Raw genomic sequence first — 22,691 nt, 5'->3', positions numbered from 1 at the left:
ATGGACGAGCTGATCATCCACTGCCACGGGGGGGCTTCACAGGCTGGCTGCTTGTAGTTTAGACCCAGTCAGGTAAAACACCAAGTCCCTGTACAAGAACATTCCCAGACATGCAGTAACTTCAGGCCCTGTATTGTGCAAAGGGAACAAATGTTGTTGAAATACCAGTGAAATGCTTATTACACACTAATACCAGGGACTTTGCTATTAAAGCACAGCACAGGAACAGCTGCCGCCTGTTCACTCACCACCGACTGGCAATAAAAGCCAAGCTGGAAACTTCTGAAATGCCTCCCACAGAAAACAGCTACACCTGGAAAAATGTTGTCACATTTGTATTTGATTTATTTTAAGCCAGTTATTGCTGTTAACAATTATACACAAGCAAAGTTGGAGCTGGCTGTTCTTTGCCATTCAGCTTGTTTCTTTATGACTGTGCACCAATAACACGATCAATACTTTGAACACATAAACAGAGCTATGTATAGCTAACAGTGGCCTGAATAAAATGTTTTTTAGAAATTTCAACAGAGATCTTTGTCTTATTTCATTTACAAGTGATGTAGAATAGTCCTTCCATTAAATATATTGATAAGTACTGGCCATACATTTTAAATGCTACAAAATGGCTGCCTAAGCATCATTGATGCAGAAGCACAAATCATGATGTTTCACCATCAAAATAATAACTATTGATATTAAGATTAATAGGACAACAAGTCTCTGATTGGTTAAACTACAGTAGTAGTCAGTGTAGCCAGTTGAATTGCTTTTTAAAGTAGTAGTAAATGGTTATATCTGGGACGTTACAAAACTGACCTCCGACCACACCAGTCCAGTAAATCAGTTTGAAATTTGGACTCTAAATAATCAAATGCATTTCAGTGAAATTCTTCATGGCCTTTGAACTTAATAAACAGTGTTATCTGAAGTCAGGAAGCAAAACTAAACACAAAGCTTATGTTTGTTAAAAACTTCATTTAAATAAGACAGCTGTGAAAAGTTTACTGATCTGAATGTGGAGTTTTCCAAATATTTCTCATAAAAACAATAATTAGTATTTCAAAACTAATTTGACCAAAAAGGTTTGTGTAAAGCCAGGGGCTTCTTCACAGGTTTTATATGCTTAAAAACAGGAAAAAGACTACATGTGTTGTTTCTACTTTTCTATATATATGTCCTGTATCTGTGTCCCTTTATTGGCTACAGACCAGCAGCATGATACCTGGGTGTTTGCTCTGCAAACCTTTTGTGGGAAGGCCCTCAGCAATAATTAACTGGTTGTGATCTGGACTATATTAGCTCTGCTTTGTTATGAGATTATTTCATTCCTGAAAAATGGGCATCAAGGATTTGTTCTTTTGATTTGGTTCTCTTGAGTGCTACATGGTAGGAACATTGGAGAATTTCAACTCCAATTATTTACATTTGTTAAAAACACAGTTGCTGAAATGCAATATTGCTTATCGTTGTATTTTAGCACAAAGTGCAGCAGAGTCCTGTCGTGCTCCCAGACTGGATGGTGGTTTCTTTGCTCCAAAACAAGCGATTTATTCTCATGGAACAAAGCTGACCTATACGTGTCATGATGGACGTAAACCAGTAGTGAAGGGTTGGTGGGCAACAAGCACATGTGACAATGGCAAATGGTCTCATCAACCACAGTGTATAGGTAGGTGTTTACAAGCAATAGATCAACAGTTGACAAGTTGGTAAGTGTTTAAACACCACAGTTATAGCACACAATAAGATTATCTTAGTACCTGTAAGGATGTGTGAACATCATTCATCCTGACCTGTCTCCTAATTTTAAGTAATTTTAACTTGTTATGCTACATTATTACAACTTAAAAGCTTGCAATGGAGAAAACATGAAAAAAGATGTTGTAGCCAGTTGAATTGCTTTTTAAAGTTTTCTCATTTTTTTCATTTTTACATTGTAAAAAGACAGGTTGCATAAAAGCTGACGGTGACTTAGGATATATTTCAGAAAATTGGTTAAGTAAATCAACCCATGTTTTCTTTTCTTTTGTCCTACATTCATTATTTTGTCTTCAGTGTACTGCTCTGTTAACATGCTGTTTTGTGTTGCAACAAAAAAAGAAATTGGTCAAGAGTAGATGAGACGTAAAAATGACAAAAAACATTTTCTCAAGGACGGTACAGAGAAAATGCTTAAAAGTCCAAAAAGATAAAATCTGGCAATTAGACTGTTACATTATGTGCACGCTTGCTGGTGATATCAGCACATTCACTATACTTTAAATCTTCCACTTTAATCTAAACATAACTATTAAATACCAAATTTTCAAAAATGTTATGTCTTATTTAGGCAACTGTCAGATGCTTTATTAACCTTATAACCTTGATGGTTTAAAAATGAAATGAAATGACCAGAGAAATACAGGAGATAAAAACGAGTCTGCAGTTTACCCAGCGAGAGGTGGCTGTGATAAAGGCTACCATGGGTGAACAGAAAATACACGCCAAGGAAGCAAAGGAGGAGGTTTACAGAACGTGTGAGAGTTTAATGACTACAACAGACAGAATGGAGCGTCTGGAAGCACAGTCCAAGCGAAAAAACCTGATCTTTGAGGGAATCATGGAGACAACTGGAGAAAGCTGGTCGGAGGCAGAAGGTAAAGTGAAGGAGATTCTGAAAAATAATCTGCAAATTCATCAAGAGATTGAGATGGACCGGGCTCACAGAATTGGGAAACCTACGGATCGTGGACCTAGGGCGGTACTGGTGAAGTTGATGAAAGAGAAAGATAAGACACAAATATTGCAACAAGCGAAGAAGCTCAAAGGATCTAACATTTACATAAATGAAGATTACACCGAGTATGTGAGGATGAAAAGAAGGGATTTGATGCCGAAGTTAAAGGAGGCCAGGGCGAAGGGGGACATCGCGTTCCTGAGGTATGATCGACTAGTGATCAGACCGCTGAACCAGGACCCAGGACCCAGGGCCAGCACGCCCAGGATGGCCTGGTGTAAAAGCAAAACTGGGTCTATTTGGGGGTTTATGTCTATCTTTGACTAGAAGTCTCTGTCAGTTACCTGATACCTGGTGATGACATCTGGGTTAGCATCCATTAGCATGTGTATCTTAGTGCAATCACTCATCTAGCATTTTCCCATCATTCTATTCATTTCTGGAAAAAAAAACATTTCTCCTGTTTACATTCTGTATTGTACAACACATTGACCTCCACTACATCACTCCCTTTAACAAATATAAAGCTGGCTCCAGCTTCATATCTACCATAAAGACACAGATCAGGCTCAACTGAGCTTCTCATCTAACTCTGAAAGAAAGTAAACATTTCAACAGTTGTCCAGATGTCCCTTTAAGCTGTTGAACTGTAAGATGTTTTATTTGTAGCAAAAAAAACTAGGGGCTGTTTTCTTATACAGTAGTTTTTCGACCATACACTGTGTTTTAATAGTGGATACTACTGTATATCTGTGCAGTTACAGATTACAGTTCTATGCACTAAAACCAAGGGGCAGACATGCACATTTGGTTAATATCTCATTTCTATGTAAATTAACCACTTCATATATTCACTGCTGTGTTTCTTTATTTTTAGGCTGTAACTGGGCACAAATTAAAACGGTGAGTGTTGCTCCTGACTCAACGAAACACTGTATTTATGCTGATGCTCATTTCCATCTGAAAGTGTCTCATATGAACTAATACTACTGATCTTTTTAATTTACAGTTATGTTTAAGTATTGTTTAATGTCTGTAAACCCTCTGTCATGTAACCAGAACCTTTGCTAAGGCTGTATCACAATGAGGAAGAAGCTGCTGCCTTTGGATTCGCTCACTGCTGACTGAAAACAAATGCCAACCTGGAACCTTGAAGTTGCAGTATGATTATGCTTTGACAAACCATGCCGGGTTTTTCACAAACCATTTGTTGTTTCTCATTTTGCTCAGTGAATTCCTGCAAAATGTAGGAATCCGTTTGTTTGCTAAAAGCTCTGAAAATGGCCAGAATAAAATTTGGACTGCAATTTCAGCAGTAATCTTTTTACAGTTGTATTTGCAGTTTTTACCTCTGTTTTGTCTACATTGCCACCAGAGGAGCAATTGGTTTTGCATTTCTTAACTTACATACAATATCTTAAATTCTGATTTTATTAATCATGACACAGAGTTTGAGAAGAGCATCACAACTGTTTCAGATTATGAGGCGGATTTATCCAACACTTAGATGTCTGCAACTGCTGCCAAACAGATAAATCCACCAGCAGAATCACCCTAAGAGTCAACCAGTAGTTTATTACTTTGTTTACATTCCACTTTACTGCTTTTTTTGTTTTTCCACTCGTGAGTTACTAAAAAAGTTTCATTTGTTAAAATCACATTTTAATGTCTATTTAAAATTAGGTACTAGCCAACATTCATAAGTACATCAACTTCTAAATACTTAGTCACTGGGCTAATACAGTATGTATGTAGCATGAGTGATAAACCATGTCCTAACCTATTACAACCTATTATAACCCAACACATCTGACTGACAGGTTGTAACATATGTTAAGGCCTCTTAGTTTAAGTATCCTCAGTTTTACAAGCTTAATGTTAATGTTTTTTTTATTATCAGTAGAGATATTTGGTAAACTAATTAATTCAGACCAAATGATGGATGAATGATCTATTAGTTTATCAAAACAGTAATTCATGTTTCTACTAATTGATTAAACCAATTATAAAAGCAAAAAAAAACTTTCCTGGGAGGACAGACTGAACATCATCATATGCTGCACCAGGGTCAAAACTGTGTAGTTTTGGTCTAAAATCATTTTACATGAAAAAAATTGTCCCATCTTGAGTCTGTTGTTGTGGTGAACACCGTAGCTTCTGCTCTTCTGATTTAAATGTCTGGGTAAGTTTGTGGAGCTGTGCCTTTAATGGCCAACGTTTTGGCTGAGTAGCATCAGTGTATTTGATCAGAGCCGGAAATGTTCTGCACAGAGGAAGCTGAATCCAGTCCCAGCAGTGTGCCTATATAGGACTGCTCTCGGGTGTCCAGCATCTGGTCAGGCCTCACAGGGTGGACGATGTTAGCAGGCTGGGGGGTGAGGGTGTACTTCTCTAAGAACGCCAGATCTGTAGCAGGCTGGTAGCTGGAGTTCTGCTGCTGTCCTTGAGCCTGCATGCTTGAAACACTGTGAGGCCGGGAGGAGAGAGATGAAGCCCCGTGAGTGTTCAAGTCCCCCTGAGCTCCTCCTGCCATCTGGACAGGAACTAAATTGACAGGCACGCAGACACTGGTGGAAGGGGAGGTTCTCTGGAGGGCTGACTTAGGTTCGACATGGTATGTCTTTGAGGTGTCCTCAAAAGGAACGGAGACTATTTTGTCCTCGCTGAGTGTGCTGAGGGGCTGCTCAGTAAACCGGGCGCTGTGCACATGGTCAACGTGGTACTTGAGCTTGTCTTTTCTTTTAAAGGTGGCGCTGCAGTGAGGACAGTTAAAAGGACGAGCATCTGAATGAATCACCATGTGCTTTGTCAAGGTCTTCTTGATCCGAAATGTCTGATGGCACTCAGGACATCTGTGGGGTTTCTCACCTGTCACATCAACACAGTGTCAGTGTATTTTATTGCACACTCACTTTTAAAAGTAAGAGTCACGTTGAGGAAGCTCATTCAGGAGAGCAGTTGTCCAATCATAGCTTAGCATAGCTCAGGCCTGTCAAGCTTTAGATTTCTCTATATGCTGAAACAAAGTGTAAGGGGCTCTATTAAGAGCAGTACTCCGTATCCACAGAGTAGCCACGCCGTCCCGGTTGTGTAAAATTTGAGAAGTTAAGCAGGGTTGGATTTGAGTAGCGCTTGGATGGGGGACCGCCACCACCAGCTAGAGGGGCTATACCCCACTACTATGGTTGGCCAAGCTAGTGCTCACCTGTCACATCAACACAGTGTCAGTGTATTTTATTGCACACTCACTTTTAAAAGTAAGAGTCACGTTGAGGAAGCTCATTCAGGAGAGCAATTGTCCAATCATAGCTTAGCATAGCTCAGGCCTGTCAAGCTTTAGATTTCTCTATATGCTGAAACAAAGTGTAAGGGGCTCTATTAAGAGCAGTACTCCGTATCCACAGAGTAGCCACGCCGTCCCGGTTGTGTAAAATTTGAGAAGTTAAGCAGGGTTGGATTTGAGTAGCGCTTGGATGGGGGACCGCCACCACCAGCTAGAGTGGCTATACCCAGCTACTATGGTTGCACAAGCTAGTGCACTCTATGTACCAGTTCCATGCCTAAATAACACAGTAGGGTTGGATAAGGAATGGCATCTCTCATAAAACCTGTGTGGATAACAGTGATCCTCAAATTACAGGCAGGGGCCAATAGGCTAACAATAACAGTGCGGTATCTATGGAGTCAGGAGGCTGGTCTCATGGTATCACATTTCCCAAACCAAAAACTCAAGTAATGAATTTCAGCATTTCCTTTTTCTGGACTGGAACATCCACTGTGTAAAAGACAGGATTAGTAGAAAGTTATGATAACAGTTCTGCTCCATATTTGATTTGGGGAAGTTTACATTTCAGTAGCTTCAGCCAAACTTAAGTAATATTGGTCAAACTCATATATAATTCCATTTTGTAATATTATTCATTTTATGCCGTTTTAAAATATGCCTTTAATAACATGTTTATCCCCTGACATCTTTGTTTACCTGAGTGAGTCCTGAAGTGCATTTCTAGACTGGACTTTCCTTTAAATTCTTTTTTGCAAACCTCACACTGATGCACAGCGGTTTTATACCTGTGAAAAAAAAACTTCATTAAGAGACAAAGAAAACTGAGAATATTTGCCAAATTTTGATATTACCACTTGTACAACATTGCCAAAAACAAAAGAAACTATTACTTGTGGTTTACATGATAACATACTTCTGCCAGACTTTCTCTCCTAGATGAACACTTTTGTAGTGGACTGTCAGATGATCATGGCGCCTGAAGCACTTTCCACATTCTTCACACTGGTGTGCTTTCTCATCTGTAATGAACACAGCCTGCATTAAATAACTGCTGCTTGGAGGAAGCGTAAAGTTAACAGTATTTCCCACAGCACTTTGTTATAATAAGACATTTCATATGCTTGAATGAGATGAAGTAGACCCCACTACAAAAGAAGAGGCCAAAGAATGACACGAAACTCCCACTGCTGAAAGTCTGATACTGTACCAGAGTGTATTTTCTGATGTTTGGTCAGGTGATCATGGCGGATGAAGGTCTTCCCACATTCATCACACTCGTAGCGTTTATCATCATGGTGGACTCTGAGGTGGAGTCTGTCCAAAGAACAGTTTGCTCATTTATAGGCCACTATAATAATGACAGCCAGTCAAACACAATGACCAACATCAAACACCTTCAAATCTCACTGGGCTCACCTGTAGGAGCTGCCATGACGGAAACTTTGGCCACAGATGCTACAGAGGTGAGGCTTCTCCCCACTGTGGATTCTCAAGTGCTCCCTCAGTGTTGTCCTATAAGGGGAAATCATTATCAAACATGATTCTGTAGCTCAGCACATCAGAATAAGAGTTTAGGCTTTAATAATGTATAATATACAGTACACATCACCACAGGCCAAAATAATATGGTGCTGAGACAGGAAGATGTTGCAAAGGTTTAGGGGCACAGAAAGATGTACCTTTCCCTTACTGATTTCCCACATACAAAGCAGGTCCACTTTCTTTTTCCTCCATGAGTGCACTCGATGTGCCTCTTTCTGTTGCCTGTGTCGTTAAACTGTCGGCCACAGATCTCACAGGGAAAAGGACCTGGAAATGAGACAGGATAAAATCTATTTTGTCTAATGCACAGACTGCAAAAGTGACATGGCTGCTGACTAATGTAAATGTGTTAATGGCTGTCATAATTACAGCAGTGAATATAGTTTAATATACAGTAGGTTGGAAAGATGCAAAAACAGCACATATCTTCTGAATTTTATCTAGTATTTAATTGTTAAAAAGCTTTTTCATTAGCAAAGGAAAAGGTTCATCTTTAATTTAAGAATTTAGTTTTCATGGTATATTTCTCACCTAAGTGGTACTTTTCTTGGTGCTTCAGCCTGGCAAACCTTGACTTAAAATATTCGTCACAGAAGGTGCATTTGAAAGGCCGGTCTTGGGTGTGCAAGATCATGTGCTCCTGCAGATGAGGCCTGCGAGTGAAGGTCTTCAGACAAATCTGGATCAGAAAGGTTAAATGATCTCCCATTACATGCACTTAATCAATTACTTACAAAAATGCATTCATTTATCATCACACCTCCTGAACACCTATATGAAAGGTTTGGTAGATCTGTGTTATCATATTGTTAAAATATTTTTTGAAGATCATTTTAAAAGTGCATCAAGTCCTTACAGCACATTTCCAGCCTTCACTCTTCCTCTTCCTCTTCGTAAGACACTCTTGGATGTGCTCTGGATGAAACCTGGCAGGACAGTGAAGAGGATCATACAGCTCAGCTAATGTGGTCACAGAGAACCAGTGGTGAATTAGTGCTACACAAATTAAGCATTCTCCCTAAAACCTGACAAGACGTTTTGTGCTAATTTTCATTCTGAGACACTAAACTTTGATTGTAAACACAATAAACATCATACCTGCGAAAAAATCACCATAACATTATTGTGAGCATGTTGGCATCCTGCCATACACCGATCAGCCATAACATTATGACCACCTGCTTAATATTGTATGCATAGGAGTTAATGTAGTGGTTGGTTGGCACTTGTGTCACTCTGCAGCTCACTGTGTATCTTCTGTGAATCCATTTGCTTCCACAGTTCTACTGTCAGGAAGAGCACGAATGTGTCGACCATTCAGTGGAAAACTTATATAAAAGGAGTGATTATCATAGCATAACAAGAGAGTAAAACCTGAAATTCTCTAAACTGTTCAAAGTGAGTGACTGCTGGGGAAAAAACTTTTTTCAAATAATATTTAGATACTGTATACAGAGTACAGGTTGGATAGTTAATTTAAAGAACTATTGGGTGTAGGTATAGGCAAAGTCAACAATGTCATAATTAAGTGTCCAAAAAAGGTAGCCATGTTCATTGAATGTGGTTCAGATGGCTAAATTCATACAATTAAAATTAATGGAAATGTAGACCAGTTGTTGTGATACTGCTATGTCTCACCTCCTGACATGTTTGGCCAGGGTTTTCTTACTGGCATGGAGTTTGCTGCAGAGGGAGCATCTGTGCTCCTTCTTCTGAAAGGGAGCGTCGCTGGTGTGCTTCTTCTTATGTGCAGTCAGGTTAGACTTGGTGGAGTAACGCTGAAGACAAATGTCACACTGGAATGGTTTCTCTCCCGTGTGCACTCTGGTGTGACTTTCATACTTCCCTGAAAAATGCAGCATTCAGGAACACATTTGAGACATTAGTATAGTCACTGTCAATAAACATGGCACTGCTATGACTACTGAATGTCGGGGGACAATCAGGTCAGAGGACACTGCTGTTTCTAAAACAATGAATAATAATTAGCTCTTATCCTTCTTGCTTTTTAAATAGTAGAAAGGGAGAATAAGCAGAATACTAACATTTCTAACAGTTGTTATTTATCAAGCAAAAATGCCAAATATTTGCCTGTTCCAGTGTCTCAAATGTGAGAATTCACTGCTTTTTAACTATATACCATTGTAAAGTGAGTAACTTCAGATTTTGGGTGACAAAGTGAAGACATTATTATGGGCTGTGGATGAGCATTTTTCACAAACTTCTAACTTACAAATTACAAATGCTCAGTCAACTGAAAAAAATTTATGATTATAGTATTAGTAATATTTTAATAACAGATGGATTGATAATGATCATCATGAAAATAAATGTTAGCTGGATTCCTACACCCCAACCATATAAGATGATAATAATAAAACAAGTAAAAATGAACAGATTCTTGTGTTTGATATCACAGTCTGGTATGGTAAGCTGAGTAATACTCCTAATACAACTATCCCACTACAAGAGATAGCATTAATAATAATACTAATAATCTAGACCTTACTCTGTGGTTCCCACCTGCACGGTCAAAGGTTTTGTCACATTTGGGGCACTTGAGAGTCTTCTTGCTAGAGGTCTGGATGATTACTGGAGCCAGACCAGCAGGGTATACTGCACTCTGGTTGGAGCTTCCTGCTGCCGGCACATGCACTTCCACCTCTCGGACTGCCTGCTGCTCTGTCCTTTCCCCATCTGGACCCTGCTGATCCACACTCTTGTCTGCTACACAAACTTTGGCATTTTTCGTTTGAACAGCCACATTTTCATTCATATCTTCTCCCTCTTCCACCTCCTCCTCCTCCCCTGCGTCATCCCCCTCAGCTGGTTTAGATGCCTCATGCAAATTCAGTTTGGGCATTTGGTTTTCCACAATGACCTCTCTGTCTTCATCCTGCTGTTTTGGTGATCCAGTCCTTTGTTTTTCTTCAGGAGTACTGATGGTGCACTGCACATTGTCTCTGTGATACTTGGTGGGTGCTTTCCTCCTGCGAGCTGATCTTCGTGTGACCGAACTTCTCTGACCTGCCATCTCCTCTTTCTCAGTTGACGTTTCTTGCTGTACATTGATGTGACTCTCGGACACGTGGCTCTGCAGGGAGTCCTCAGTGCTAAACTGGCGACTGCACAGGGGGCTCTGAACATCCCATGGGCTCTGGATGTCTGTTTCACCTGGTGTTGAGCCACTGGAGGTCATTTCCACCTCAGGAGGCCCCCTTACCTCACCCTGGGCCTGTAATACACGCACAGGGTGGACGGGGCCTTCTTCACACAGCAGCTTTAATATATCCATCATGTCCAGGAACCGGGCTGCTTCAGTTAGAGCCTGGAGGTCTGACACTGCAACAACACACTTAGCAGTGTACAAAAAGCCAAGCAGGTGCTGGAAAACACACTCCTCCACATGGTCAAGAGTCACGTGTGTTGTAGCAGGATTTCTGGACAACTCAGCATGGAAGTAGCTGCTCCCATGGGCCAACACCACCTTGTGGGCATTGTAGAGCTTTCCGCCCACAGACACAGACACATCGCAGAACTTCTGCCGGGTCCGGTCCTCATTCAAGAACTTGAGGAGATTCTGACTGTGCTGTGACATAGTCAGGTGCTTCACAGGTGAAGCTGACTCTGGGACAGTTTCAGAATTTGGTAGGGCGCTGCTGGAGTCCAGCACAGTGCCTGTTTCTGTAGGGTATTCATTGCTGGCACTGACCAGCCTGCTGCGTTTGGGACGCAGAATAGTTCTGGGTTTTTTCTTCATTGGTGTGTCTGAAGGACCCCCATGAATCACTCCTGAAAACCAGACAGAAACAGTGATGAAAATGACCATGCATAGGGACTAACTATTCCATGTACCTGGTTTTGATTAGACTTTATAGGATTGCATTCAATCGACTATAAAGGCCTAACGTCAAATTAAGCTACTAAACATAATGCTATCTTGAATTCCCAGCATCCAAGACAAATACATTTGCACATTCGCTGCCCACCTTAAGGACCCCTAGTATTATGTTATCAGGATCACGGGCGGGCCCCCTACGAGGAGAATGTTGACAAACGACCCTTAGTGCGATATGCTGCGGTCTAGTATTTATACTGGGGCGTTTAAGAAAACAAAACAGTCATACCGTAAAGACCCGCGCATACAAAGCATACAGTACACTCCAGGTGATACAAGTAACGTGGAAAACAAGCAACAATAATTTCCTGAATATTTGTAACGCCCCATCTTCCATCCTACCAGAAATGTCGGACACTGTAAGAAACCGCTCGCCCATTGGCTGTTGAGGCTTAGTCACTTAACGCTCTTGTTTGGAGGTGTAAATAGAGGTAATGACATAAATAAAGGAGCAATCAGACGACGAAGGAAATGCGAGCTTTGATACTTTCATCGCTTCATTCTGTATGCAACGCATTAAAAGTCAAACATGGATTGATCGAGAAGGACATGTCGAGCAGGATCGTAAAGTTCATGACAGAGCTCGCGATACGGTGGCATCATGGGTAATGTAGTCAGAAGGCTGTTAGCATACTTCCATTAGCTGCTATTAACCAGTTAATGTACTTTAGCAGAATTCGAGATAGATGTTTTTACTTCATTATTTTATTTTATGTTACTTACTGTTACTTGATACTCCACTACATTTATCTAACGGCTAAAGTTACAATTATTCTGTGAATGAAGATTGGAAAAAAATGAAACGAACCATTTAAAAGTTATTTTCATTTTACATATTGGATCATGAACACAAATTCTGTGTTATAAAATATAGGTAGGTGCCACTAAAAACCTGGCACAAAACAGCTGTAAAAGAAAGCACTGAAAAGAACAGTAAGACAATTAGTAGCCTATTACTAGGGAGTAGACTGGATACTCTTAGTCAGTGACATTTTAAAGAAAGAGATACTGTCCAGATTAAAATCACTGTCTTCAGTTTCCTTCATTCAAAGACTGGTCCTTGGTCCAGTCAGTTACTGCAGCCAAATAGTACTTAGCTGAGGATTACATGTGTGCATGCACATGCACTCATGTACAGTAAGCTAGTTGTGTCAGTGGTCCAGAGTGTGTATGTGTAGCAGCTGTTTGAAAATTCCCCTCCACAGAAAGCTGAAGATGTAAGAAATTTCAGCTTGAGCCTCTGCTCAGGAAGGTTCACAATCCGTTACAAAATTCTCACATCCTGTTGTTTTCATCAGTTGGACCTTGGTTGTCACTTATTTAAATCAGGGGAAATGTTTGAAGTTGATCAAATTAGCCTCCTGGATGAAGGTCTCTCTTTCTCAGCACATCTAAAGTGTAAGACCTTGTAAGTGTATTAGCTTAATCCCTCCTACCTGGCTGGCTGCACCAAACAAATATATGCATGGAAGAGCAGAGCTACACACCTGCCTGTATTCTTCACCTGCTTTTAACCTATAATGAAAATATTACCAAACATCTAGCAATGTGGAGTACTTGTTAAGATACACCATGCATGTGTTGATATTATAGTTGCTTTATTCAGGTAATCTTTGGATGCAGTATGTATGTTCTAATCAAAAAGGAATATTATTTGCAAACGTTCATCACATCTTTTAGCCAAAATAGTGTCAGGCTTATAATTTAGCAATTACTGGAGTAATACGATTTACTCTGCTTTGCATTTTTGCTTGTTACTTGTAATGTTTTGCCTTCTTGCAGTGGTGTGTACTTCAGGACAGTGGGACATAAGTGTTAGTGCAGGTACAGATGTAGCAAAGCATGTTTATGCTAGGTGCAGTTTGGTGGAAGAGGCTTGACACTTTAATTATTAGCAAGTATTATTATAAGATCCCTTCATTGTCATTGCACAACTGTACAAGGGAATTTAATGCAACTCCTGTCAATGGTATGAGAAATTAGTGTGTTCTGCATGCAGTGCATACAGTACCTGATATATAAAGTGGAAAGGTAAAATAAACAGATGTTTGGAAAGGTCTGCTTTTATGTACAACTTATTACAGATATTTCTACTATGCAACAAAAAAAAATCTGTACACTGATAATCTATACAAATTTCTTCACAAACAAAATAAACATAGCTTTTCCTCAGCCATCTGGGGCCAGTACCACAAACTGAGATTAGCAGGTGGTCCAGCTATCCTGGGTTTTCTGGCACCTATAATCTGAGCACATCATCTCTGTGCTACCCAGCAGGTTAATTTCAGTAGATCACATCAAGACACTCAGATCACTGACCACTCAGATCCCTGGAAAATTTCACCGCTCTGACAGAACCCTGAGAGGGACAAATAGTTTACAATAAAGTGACAAATAATAAAGAACAGCTGATAGTTTTATATGTATCAGTCACATCAGTTTGCTATTTTAAAGCAAAGCTTCTAACAAAGGGAGAATTGATCACTACATAATATTACTATAGCTGCATTTTAATTGATTTATGACTGTCAATTCTTTTACACTCCTGTTCCACCTGCAGTTCAGAATAATATGTTCTGAGACACTTGGAAATAAAAACTAAAATCCTGTTATCTTTTATTATGGGGGAAAAAAATGCTTCATGGTGCCACTGATCTGAGTAAAGTTAGACCCAATAAAACCAGAGAACTTTAACTCACTTCATGGTACAGGCCCCTGATGCTAATAATGAAAAATGAGACTTAAAAAATATGCAAATAAGGCTCACAGATATTTCAGGAGTAAATAACACTTAAACACAGGCATGGACCGTTAGATCCATTTCAATAGCCAGTAAGACTCAGTTGGTCCGCTGTAGCTGTGTAAATGCAAGAACAATAGGATGTTTTTTCCTTAAATAACATGCCTGATTAAATACTGATCATGTAAATGCAGTGATTTTGTCTAAACAGTGCATCTGACACTCTTCTGCTGGGGCCAGCCATTTGCACTCACAGTGCTCCAAGGCTGCTATAGAGCTGACAGTGATCTCGCACACAGGGTGGACTTCCCGATTTCATACTCAAATCAGAAGCCGCAACAAACACCTACATACACTTGTGGGATACTTGTCAGCCCTCTTCATGGAGCTTACAGTCACAGAGCTCTTTGTAGATCCTCTTACGTATCTTTGGTATGTCCCTCTGTGAAAACTGTAGTGGTTTTGCTAGAGCAAGGCATCTAGAGTACTGAAAAGGAGAACACAATAGAGTGATGATGTAACAAGTAAGCAGCTAAAACAACCCAGACACAGTAACGGTCATGTATATAAAGCCTGAAAAGAACACGAGTACCTCCAAGACAAACACTCCACAGTCATTTTCATTCGTCTGTTGGGGGATTTTCTGTGAAGGACAGCAGGGGGAGACAAGACTTCATGTCAGTGAGTGTGTCAAGTGAAATTCCACAAGGCGAGCCCTCGAGCCTGCATGTGGCCTCTGACACCAGCACCCTGTTCTTCAAATGTGGCTTAAGTGGTTCAGGATAACATTCTGATACCAGGCTAAAATAATCTTCTTAATTCTCACCCAGCTAATTAGGTTCTTGGAGAGCGGTTTGAGGACTGATTGATCAGGGCCCAGCTCTTGTCATTTCAGGACAAAACATCAATGGCAACTTACCTCATTGAATGACGCCGTCCAACCATTTTCAAAAGCTGTTTGCTGCTTCTCCCTTGCTTCCGTCATCAAGTATTTCAAGATGTTCTATTGTAAGCAAAGCATAAAGAAAAGCACAAGACAAAAAAACAACTTGTGATTACTGCAGGAGTGTTGGACCAAAAAAAAAAAAATAACAGAAATCTGTTATTACCCTTGCAACTTTCTGCAGTGCATTCCCTTGAGAGTCATACAGGCAGATTGCCTTTCTGACAAAGTCAGCCGTCACCAGACACCAGTGAACCTCCAGGTGGACGGGCACCAAAAGCAAACTCTTAGAAAACAAATCCACCTGTGCAGAAAAAAATTAATAAATACAAATAAAACTGGATCACTCTGTCTTCTTCTGCTTTCTCAAGTCTGTCCCATCACATAAGACTTTGATCATATAGAGTTAAAAGTTAAACATCACTTCCATCATAGTCTAACCTGCTTTGTCCACCTCTTAACACCATCGTATCCTTTGGTCATGAGCTGCCGGTGGAAGAAGCTGTTGAGAAAATGGACCTAGCGGTGAAGAAGGAGGAGATAAAAGTTACAAAACTACAATAATAAAATCTATTTAATTTAGGGTTTTGCAGGTTCATGGTGTTTTTATTTATTTAAACCCTATTCTAGTCAGATTACAACATTCAAATACACTGGGTAACCTCTAAAAAAAAATAGACCTGGGCCAGGTGGCGGTTGCAAAATTGTTAGCCTTAAAGTTCTTCAATTAAAAAGAGGCAGAGATAAATCCTCTGACTGCAACACAGTTTAGTTTATAGGCAAATACTGTGATTAATTAAAGAAACAGTTCAACGTTTTGAGCCCTTTGGCAACCTGATGATAAAACTCCAAGAGAGTGATGTGTCCAACCAAGAAATATTCCCCCACAGAATAACAAATCATTTTTACACTTTTAAACAGCACTACACAACATCTTAATAACAGCAGGCTTGAAGGTGCTAGTAGGGAAATTTTTTTAAAAACCTCTGGGCAGAGCCAGCTAGCCTTTCCCGTTTCTTTCCAATCTTTGTGCTAAGCAAAGCTAAGCTAAGGGGCCGCTGCACTAGCTTGATATTTAATGTACAGGTACAGACATGAGAATGGTATTTTCTCATCTAGGGCCTATCAAGACAACAAATGCATTTCACAAAATGTTGAACTGTTCCTTTAGTTACTGGCATCCATCAGGTGCTACAATTATAAATAAAACATGCTATGCTATCTTAAGGTATCTACACAACATTATATTACCTTGTGATGGGCAGATTCCATAATCAATTCTCCATACATGTTCATGACCTTAAACAGAAAGAAAATACATACATTTCAGCATAAAAACTGAGGACTTTGTACATCTTTCCAGTCAAAAACTGGCATGAAACTGAAATTCTTGGTGTGTTAGCTGATAACCTGGTCATTGAGCCAGTTCTGATCTGCCAGTGTCGACAAATCTTCCAGTGTCAATGTGTGTTTCTTGTAGACCACCCCGAAGGAGGGAACGGGTTTCTGAAGAATAGCAGCACAGTATTTGGCAACCTCTGTGAAGATCACATTCTTCCTGCACCAGTGGGAAAATATAACATTACATTATAAAATCATTACAGACAGCACACCCAGACTAGTGGCTAGGATTCAGCGCTCTTGCCGCTGCGGCCTCAGTTCAAGACAGGGTTTCGTCAGGAAGGGCAGCTGGCATAAAACACGTGCCAAATGTCGACATGCAAATCGTCAGTGTGACGATTTGTTGTGGCGACCCCCAACAGGGAAAGCCGAAAGTGACATTACAGACAGCACACCGATAAACACACAGCCTTTAAAAGAATACAACTAAAGTACTGTTGTTGAGTCGTGATGTCTGAATCATGCACATAGAGATAAACATAATTTGAAGTCATTCAGAACAGCTGGATTGTAATTTCTGACAAAAATTTACCTCTCACTGAAATCAGTGTTACACTTCCTCTTCAGGTGTTTCCACACGTCGCTCTTTTGTAGCGGGATGAAACTTCCATATATTCTGTAGAAGTCATCAAGGAATTCTAGAAAAAACATGAAAACACTAAAACACTAAAAACTGAAATGGAACCCAAAAGATGAAGACAGAAATGATCAAACAGTATATACCTTGGATGTCTTTAGTCAGTGCTCTAAGACTGACATCAGATGTCTTACTGGTCATTCTGTCATCAGTATCACTGTCTGCAGTCTGGTCCTGACCTGGAGAGACAGTAGCGTGTTGTCCTGATCGCTTGTCAACTTCAAGCCTTTGAGGCAGTGTCACTGTCCTTGGCACATTAAAATGTGCAGTCCCCCCACATGCATCGCTGTCAGCACTCAGCAGGGGCTTGACAGTGTGAGAACATTGTGCAGGATCTACAATTTCACAAAACTGTACAAAGGTATCTGTCCTTTGAGAAGGCACCGTTGCTGCTGCCGTGGTTTCTCTGATGTCTCTTGCAGCAGCATTTGTGTCCATAACCTGGTTCTGCAAGGACCTTGAAGCACTGAACGTTTCTGACAAACCAACAGATTCACATGGCTTCACCAGGCAATTCTGCCTTCTAAACATGTCATCTGAAGCTTCAGTATCACACCCAAGTAGTGGCTCAACGACCGATGTTGTGGTTTGCGAACTTTCTAGGGTTAGTGTGTGGTACACTGGAACTGTCCTTTTATTTTTCTGTGGTTGTGTCTTTGAACTGAGCCAAGGGACACAAGCTCGTTTCCTGGCTCTGAATATCCTAAAACAGCCTCTCTCTTGTCTCTTCCTCCACATCCAAAGCTGTAATTTACAGTACAAACGTCTCTTGGCCCTCCTGGAGAGATGAGAAACTCTGTTGATAGAAGACATGAATCCCTTCCTCCTCCTGAGGTTTTTTGCCTTGCTCCGGTGGCTCTGTGTCCGGTGCATCTGCGAGAGACTGATTAGAGTGAACGATGGAAAGTCACATGTGAGCATAGAGTTGTGAGCATTCTTTCAGCTGTGAGGGCAGGTCCAAGTCAAACAGCTAATTTTCAACTGCATTAAATCTGGGTCTTATTTTGCCTTTCTTGTAACAGGGAGATGCTTGGTTTCCAGACCATGATCCGCTCTCATTAATTGTAACACTCCCTTGATAATTGAGATAAACAGCTTCAGTGCAGACTTTACATTTTTGAAAAAATGCTGATGTTGGCTCACCCACACCTAGAGACAGACACTGACACGGCATATAGTAAATCCACAGAAGATGCTTAGATAAACCTACCTGCCAAGTACCTTGAAAAACTTTGTTTCAAGGTACTTGGCTGCACCTTGAAGTAAAACATTTCACAAATGTTTTACTTGAATCCAAAAACTGAAAGAACTAAAGAAAATAAAATACATTTTCAAAAACTATCCAGGCTTTGTATTACAATTCAAAATCTTACTGTCCATGTGCCTGTGTTTACACACACATTTCACACCACTAAGTTCAGAAACTATGACTAATATTTGACTTCCCTCAGTTTATCAAACCACACACATATTTTCGTGGCACGTGTTTCCCAAGCAAAGACCCTGCTACGTTAGCTGCCACAGCTACTGACAAAACAGCTGGGGCTAACAAATGGTGAGCTACTAGCCATAACCACTCAGGCTTACCGTCACTGCCTCGTTTGCCTCATTCAAAACAAGGAGCAGAATCAGCTGTTGTCTACTGAAGGTCTGTCATATCTACCTCCTAGAGGATTGGCGTATTTAAGACACGACGCGTAAATTTATTTATTTATTTTTTTGACACATTCAACCTGCAACACTCTTAGCATCATGTCTACAATCTGTCGCACATTTAAAGAGTCGCGTGTAGAATGCGTCACTCCTGCGCCAACCAGTCAGATTGTGTTAAGAAAGATTTGTTGATTTCGGCCAAAATTTGTGTTTTATTTATTAAGGTTGTGCAGTTTTCAGCGGGAGCAAGGATGGCAATAATTAACTGGGCTATGTTACTGACAAATTCTAAAATGCACTGACTGGATATATAATGTAATATACTTATACATACAGTTTAGGCCTAGTAATATAGGCTCTTAATGGATATAAAATAAACACTTCTTTTTTTTTTGTTTTTTTTGCTTACATGTTTTTAGTAGTGCTCCTCTCATCAATATCTCTGTATCCTGGCCCTGAACTGAGAGGACACAAGGACAGGACAAGGAACTGTATAGTTCAGTTCAATATAGAGCAAATATGTGGATGGAAGCCATGAGTGTCTGTGTCCTTCGGCTGTGCTCCCCTGTTAGCAAACATTCTCTTTGTCTCTGTGGAGAGAGACGGCTGGTTGCACAATATGGTTGTTTTTATATGAAGATTTTCACACAATTTTGTGTTGCTTCTAAACTTTCAGATTTAGGGGCAGCTTTATAATAATATAGTGATAGTGGATGTCTCACTGAAAAACACAATGAAATATGATTTAAACTTCCATGCCAGACTTTGTCAACATATATTTGTTTTGGCAGCAGTCCTGAAGCAGAGCACAACCCTCGTGTGACGCAGGAGTCAGGAGGGATGATCAGTGTGTTTAACTTGGCTCTGATTTCCTGTTTAAAGTACAGGATATATATGCCACAGGATGTATGAGTTCTGCCTATCATCCTTACCTTTCTGATACCTCTTGCCTCTCTCACAGAAATGAATTCCCTGGGCATCTTTGCGTTTCTGGGACTACTGGCTGGAATATGGGCTCGGATCAATGTGCTACGGCCTCCTTGTGACTCCCCTGAAGTAGAGGAGGCTGCTCTGGTGGCTCAAGAATACCTCAATGCCCAGCACACTCATGGGTACAAGTACGCACTGAACAGGATTGAGGATATCAAGATCCATATTACCGTAAGTCAGGGAGTAGATGTGCAGGCATAGGCAAAGACATACAAATTGCTACTTCTTTTTCAGATTTGAAGTGATAATATGACATGCAAAATATGTAGTAGTAGATATGTAGTAAAAACATATCCAAAAATGGCTAGGCTTAAAATATAACAAGATGTCAAGGAAATATGCACACTTTCATTTGATTTTGTTGGGTACTTTTGTCTGTCTCTCATTTGTGTTATTTTATGCTGTCAACAACACAATTAAGAATATCCATCCACCTATCCATTATCTATACCGCTTATCCTGAAGAGGGTTGAGGGGGGTTGGCTGGAGCCAATCCCAGCTGACATTGGGCGAGAGGCGAGGTACACCCTGGACAGGTCGCCAGTCTATCACAGGGCTGACACTTAGACAAAGACAACACACACACATTCACTCCTATGGGCAATTTAGAGACACCAATCAACCTAAACTGCATGTCTTTGGACTGAGGGAGGAAGCCGGAGTACCTGGAGAGAACCCACACAGGTACAAGGAGAACATGCAAAGTCCACACAGAAAGGTATTGGGTCGGCCGAGGCTCAAACCACTGTGCCACCATGCTGCCTACAATTAAAACTGTTGGTGTTCAGTGCCTTTGTGCACAAACATGCGAGAAAAGATTACGAATCATCAAAACAACTAAGCTCTATTTTTTACTGTCACTGGAAACTACATATGCATGTTTATCCAAGCAAATATAACACCGTAACATTTCACTTTGGGGGCTTTTTTCCATGAGGTGGAAAAGCATTTTACTGCAGAATTCTGTCAACTAACTGTATGGTGCAGTAGATTTTTGTTTTAAAAATACTAAATAATGTTTCACTTTACCCCTCCTTAGCCAACTGGAGACAGCATTTATGTCCTGGAAATTGACCTGCTGGAGACAGACTGTCATGTGTTGGATCCCACTCCTGTTGTCAATTGCACAGTCAGACCTAAAATATTTACGGTGAGAGTGCATCACATTAGTACACAGAATCCCTTACTTAACCTACAGAAATTCAATGAAATGTAGACCTGATGACAATTTTAGGATAAAATATGCTATTTGGAGTGATTCTTTGTCTCCTCTCAGGCAGTGGAAGGAGACTGCGATGTGGTGCTGAAGAAGGTTCATGGAGCTCTGGCTGTCACTGCATTCAAGTGTAAAACAGAGGGTAAAGCTTTCAAATCATGTTCTCAACCATATGAACCAAACATGTACAGAACTTACCATGTGTAACCCTAAAAAAAACCTGTATGTGTGTTTGTTTGATGACATATAGAATCAAGAGAGGACATGTGTAGGGGTTGTCACACGCTCCTTCCTCTAAATGACACGGTGGCGTTGAACTTTGTCAGTGCTTCTCTGGCGACCCTTAATAAAGATGTGAATAAAACTTACAGTATTCTGGAGGTTGGAAGGATGTTGTCACAGGTGGGCTTAAGCATAATCTGTTCAGATTTTTTTTTTAATGAAATGAATGTACCTGCATATTTTAATTAGCATCCATCAGTACATCATTATTTCCCAATGCCTTGTTTGCCAGGTTGTGTCTGGTGGGCCACTGTATACAGCAGAATATGTTATAAGTGAGGCTAATTGCACTGATGGTGTCTGCGTGCCCTTGAACGACGCCATGGCTGTAAGTATGCAAAGCATGAGTTTAGATTTCCACAAGAACAACACATTATTTAAAAGAATGAAGGAATAGTTGTTCTCTGAATTGTTACTGAAATGATGTTCTGCATAAACTTTTTAAACCCTGCTGATAAATTAATCTAAGACAATATGGAAATCTGATCACCAAACCACCCTTTAAATTGGCTCAAAAGTAACATAAAATGAGGAAAAATTGTTTTTCTCTTTTCTGCCAGGAACGGGGTCTTTGTACTGCCAGAGGTTCCAATACCGCACACACAGTGAACTGTAAAATGTTTCCCACTCTGGTAAAATAGTGTATTTAACTTCTACTAATAAATTTTGATGGCTAAAAATATGACACAAACTTTACAATCCTGCATTTATATAGAAAATGCTGTTTGTAAGCCTCTGTTGATTCATACAATTTTTCAGATGCCTGTTGTAGATGCCAACAGAACTGCACCTTTGCCACCAAACGTCCACGGAGGGAGCCTGCCACACACGCATGGTCTGAAACACCATAAACTAACTACTATCCATAACCCTGATCTAAGCACCCTGCTATCTTCAGAATCAAAAGAGTCAGCTGAAATTGTACCTGTAGCACCTGCAGCTGTTGATGCTGCTGCAGCTGCAGATCCTGCTCCAGCTGCAGAACCCGCTCCAGCTGCAGATCCTGCTCCAGCTGCTGACACTGCATTCGACTCAGACAGATCCATATACATCCCTCCTCATTTTATGTTTATCCAGTGTGGAGATCCCTGTTTTAATGTTTAAGAGAGAAGTGCATGGCACACCTGCAGCAGACGCCTCTCCCTCAAAAGGGCCTCACTCTAATAAGGGCCTAGTTTCTCCTGTGCCTTTGTGCCCAGGAAGGGTCAGATTCTTCAAATGAATAGCTCCCACAGACCCTGTATTTGCTTCCTTCAGATACACTGGTGCTAGAGTAACACTGCCTGATACATAAATGTATGCCATGGAAGACAGTTATGGCACCAATACATTTCTCATTGACAAGGAATAATACACTGTTAAAAACTGATGAATCACGACCATA

The 22,691-nt window shown here is 40.5% G+C and overlaps 4 protein-coding genes across 10 annotated transcripts in view; 2 read left to right on the top strand and 2 right to left on the bottom strand.

Moving 5' to 3' along the window:
* Positions 1–4,113, top strand: part of LOC109974070 (complement factor H-like) — a 13,450-nt gene extending 9,337 nt beyond the window's left edge. Inside the window, exons 8-9 of the mRNA XM_020624076.1 lie at positions 3,597–3,622; positions 3,779–4,113. Of these exons, the coding sequence (XP_020479732.1) occupies positions 3,597–3,622; positions 3,779–3,790 (38 nt within the window). The 3' untranslated portion in view covers positions 3,791–4,113. The remainder of the gene's footprint in view (positions 1–3,596; positions 3,623–3,778) is intronic.
* Positions 1–12,028, bottom strand: part of zbtb41 (zinc finger and BTB domain containing 41) — a 13,441-nt gene extending 1,413 nt beyond the window's left edge. Inside the window, exons 1-12 of one of the 5 annotated variants that reach the window (XM_020624041.1) lie at positions 11,675–11,780; positions 11,537–11,582; positions 10,071–11,339; positions 9,186–9,393; positions 8,404–8,473; positions 8,079–8,226; positions 7,685–7,814; positions 7,422–7,517; positions 7,213–7,319; positions 6,919–7,024; positions 6,702–6,790; positions 4,223–5,587 (exon numbers count right to left, since the gene is read on the bottom strand). In XM_020624041.1, the coding sequence (XP_020479697.1) occupies positions 4,953–5,587; positions 6,702–6,790; positions 6,919–7,024; positions 7,213–7,319; positions 7,422–7,517; positions 7,685–7,814; positions 8,079–8,226; positions 8,404–8,473; positions 9,186–9,393; positions 10,071–11,307 (2,826 nt within the window). In that variant the 5' untranslated portion in view covers positions 11,308–11,339; positions 11,537–11,582; positions 11,675–11,780 and the 3' untranslated portion in view covers positions 4,223–4,952. The other 4 variants (XR_002276919.1, XM_020624038.1, XM_020624040.1 and 1 more) reach the window with 4 other exon arrangements.
* On the top strand, positions 11,984–22,691 carry ahsg2 (alpha-2-HS-glycoprotein 2). Its single transcript, XM_020624046.1, has 9 exons — positions 11,984–12,050; positions 19,781–19,980; positions 20,849–20,959; positions 21,086–21,167; positions 21,276–21,427; positions 21,540–21,635; positions 21,868–21,939; positions 22,067–22,341; positions 22,379–22,691. Exons 1-9 carry the CDS (start codon positions 12,047–12,049, stop codon positions 22,527–22,529), a joined length of 1,143 nt encoding a protein of 380 aa, XP_020479702.1. The 5' UTR covers positions 11,984–12,046; the 3' UTR covers positions 22,530–22,691.
* On the bottom strand, positions 13,018–18,974 carry LOC109974047 (sentrin-specific protease 5-like). Of its 3 annotated transcripts, none has more exons than XM_020624043.1 (10): positions 18,754–18,973; positions 17,253–18,049; positions 17,062–17,167; positions 16,539–16,686; positions 16,380–16,427; positions 15,570–15,647; positions 15,295–15,432; positions 15,105–15,188; positions 14,778–14,828; positions 13,018–14,672 (listed from the first exon to the last, which is right to left on the bottom strand). In XM_020624043.1, exons 2-10 carry the CDS (start codon positions 18,037–18,039, stop codon positions 14,556–14,558), a joined length of 1,557 nt encoding a protein of 518 aa, XP_020479699.1. In that variant the 5' UTR covers positions 18,040–18,049; positions 18,754–18,973; the 3' UTR covers positions 13,018–14,555. The 3 variants fall into 3 exon arrangements, with proteins under 3 accessions (XP_020479699.1, XP_020479700.1, XP_020479701.1); XM_020624044.1 differs by having other exon boundaries at positions 17,253–18,039; XM_020624045.1 differs by lacking the exon at positions 15,295–15,432 and having other exon boundaries at positions 18,754–18,974.

Source organism: Monopterus albus, unplaced genomic scaffold (genome assembly GCF_001952655.1).
Source record: "Monopterus albus unplaced genomic scaffold, M_albus_1.0 scaffold319.1, whole genome shotgun sequence".
Classification (NCBI taxonomy): domain Eukaryota; kingdom Metazoa; phylum Chordata; class Actinopteri; order Synbranchiformes; family Synbranchidae; genus Monopterus; species Monopterus albus.
Note: the sequence above shows the minus strand (reverse complement) of the source record. Positions and strands in the feature narration are given on the sequence as shown.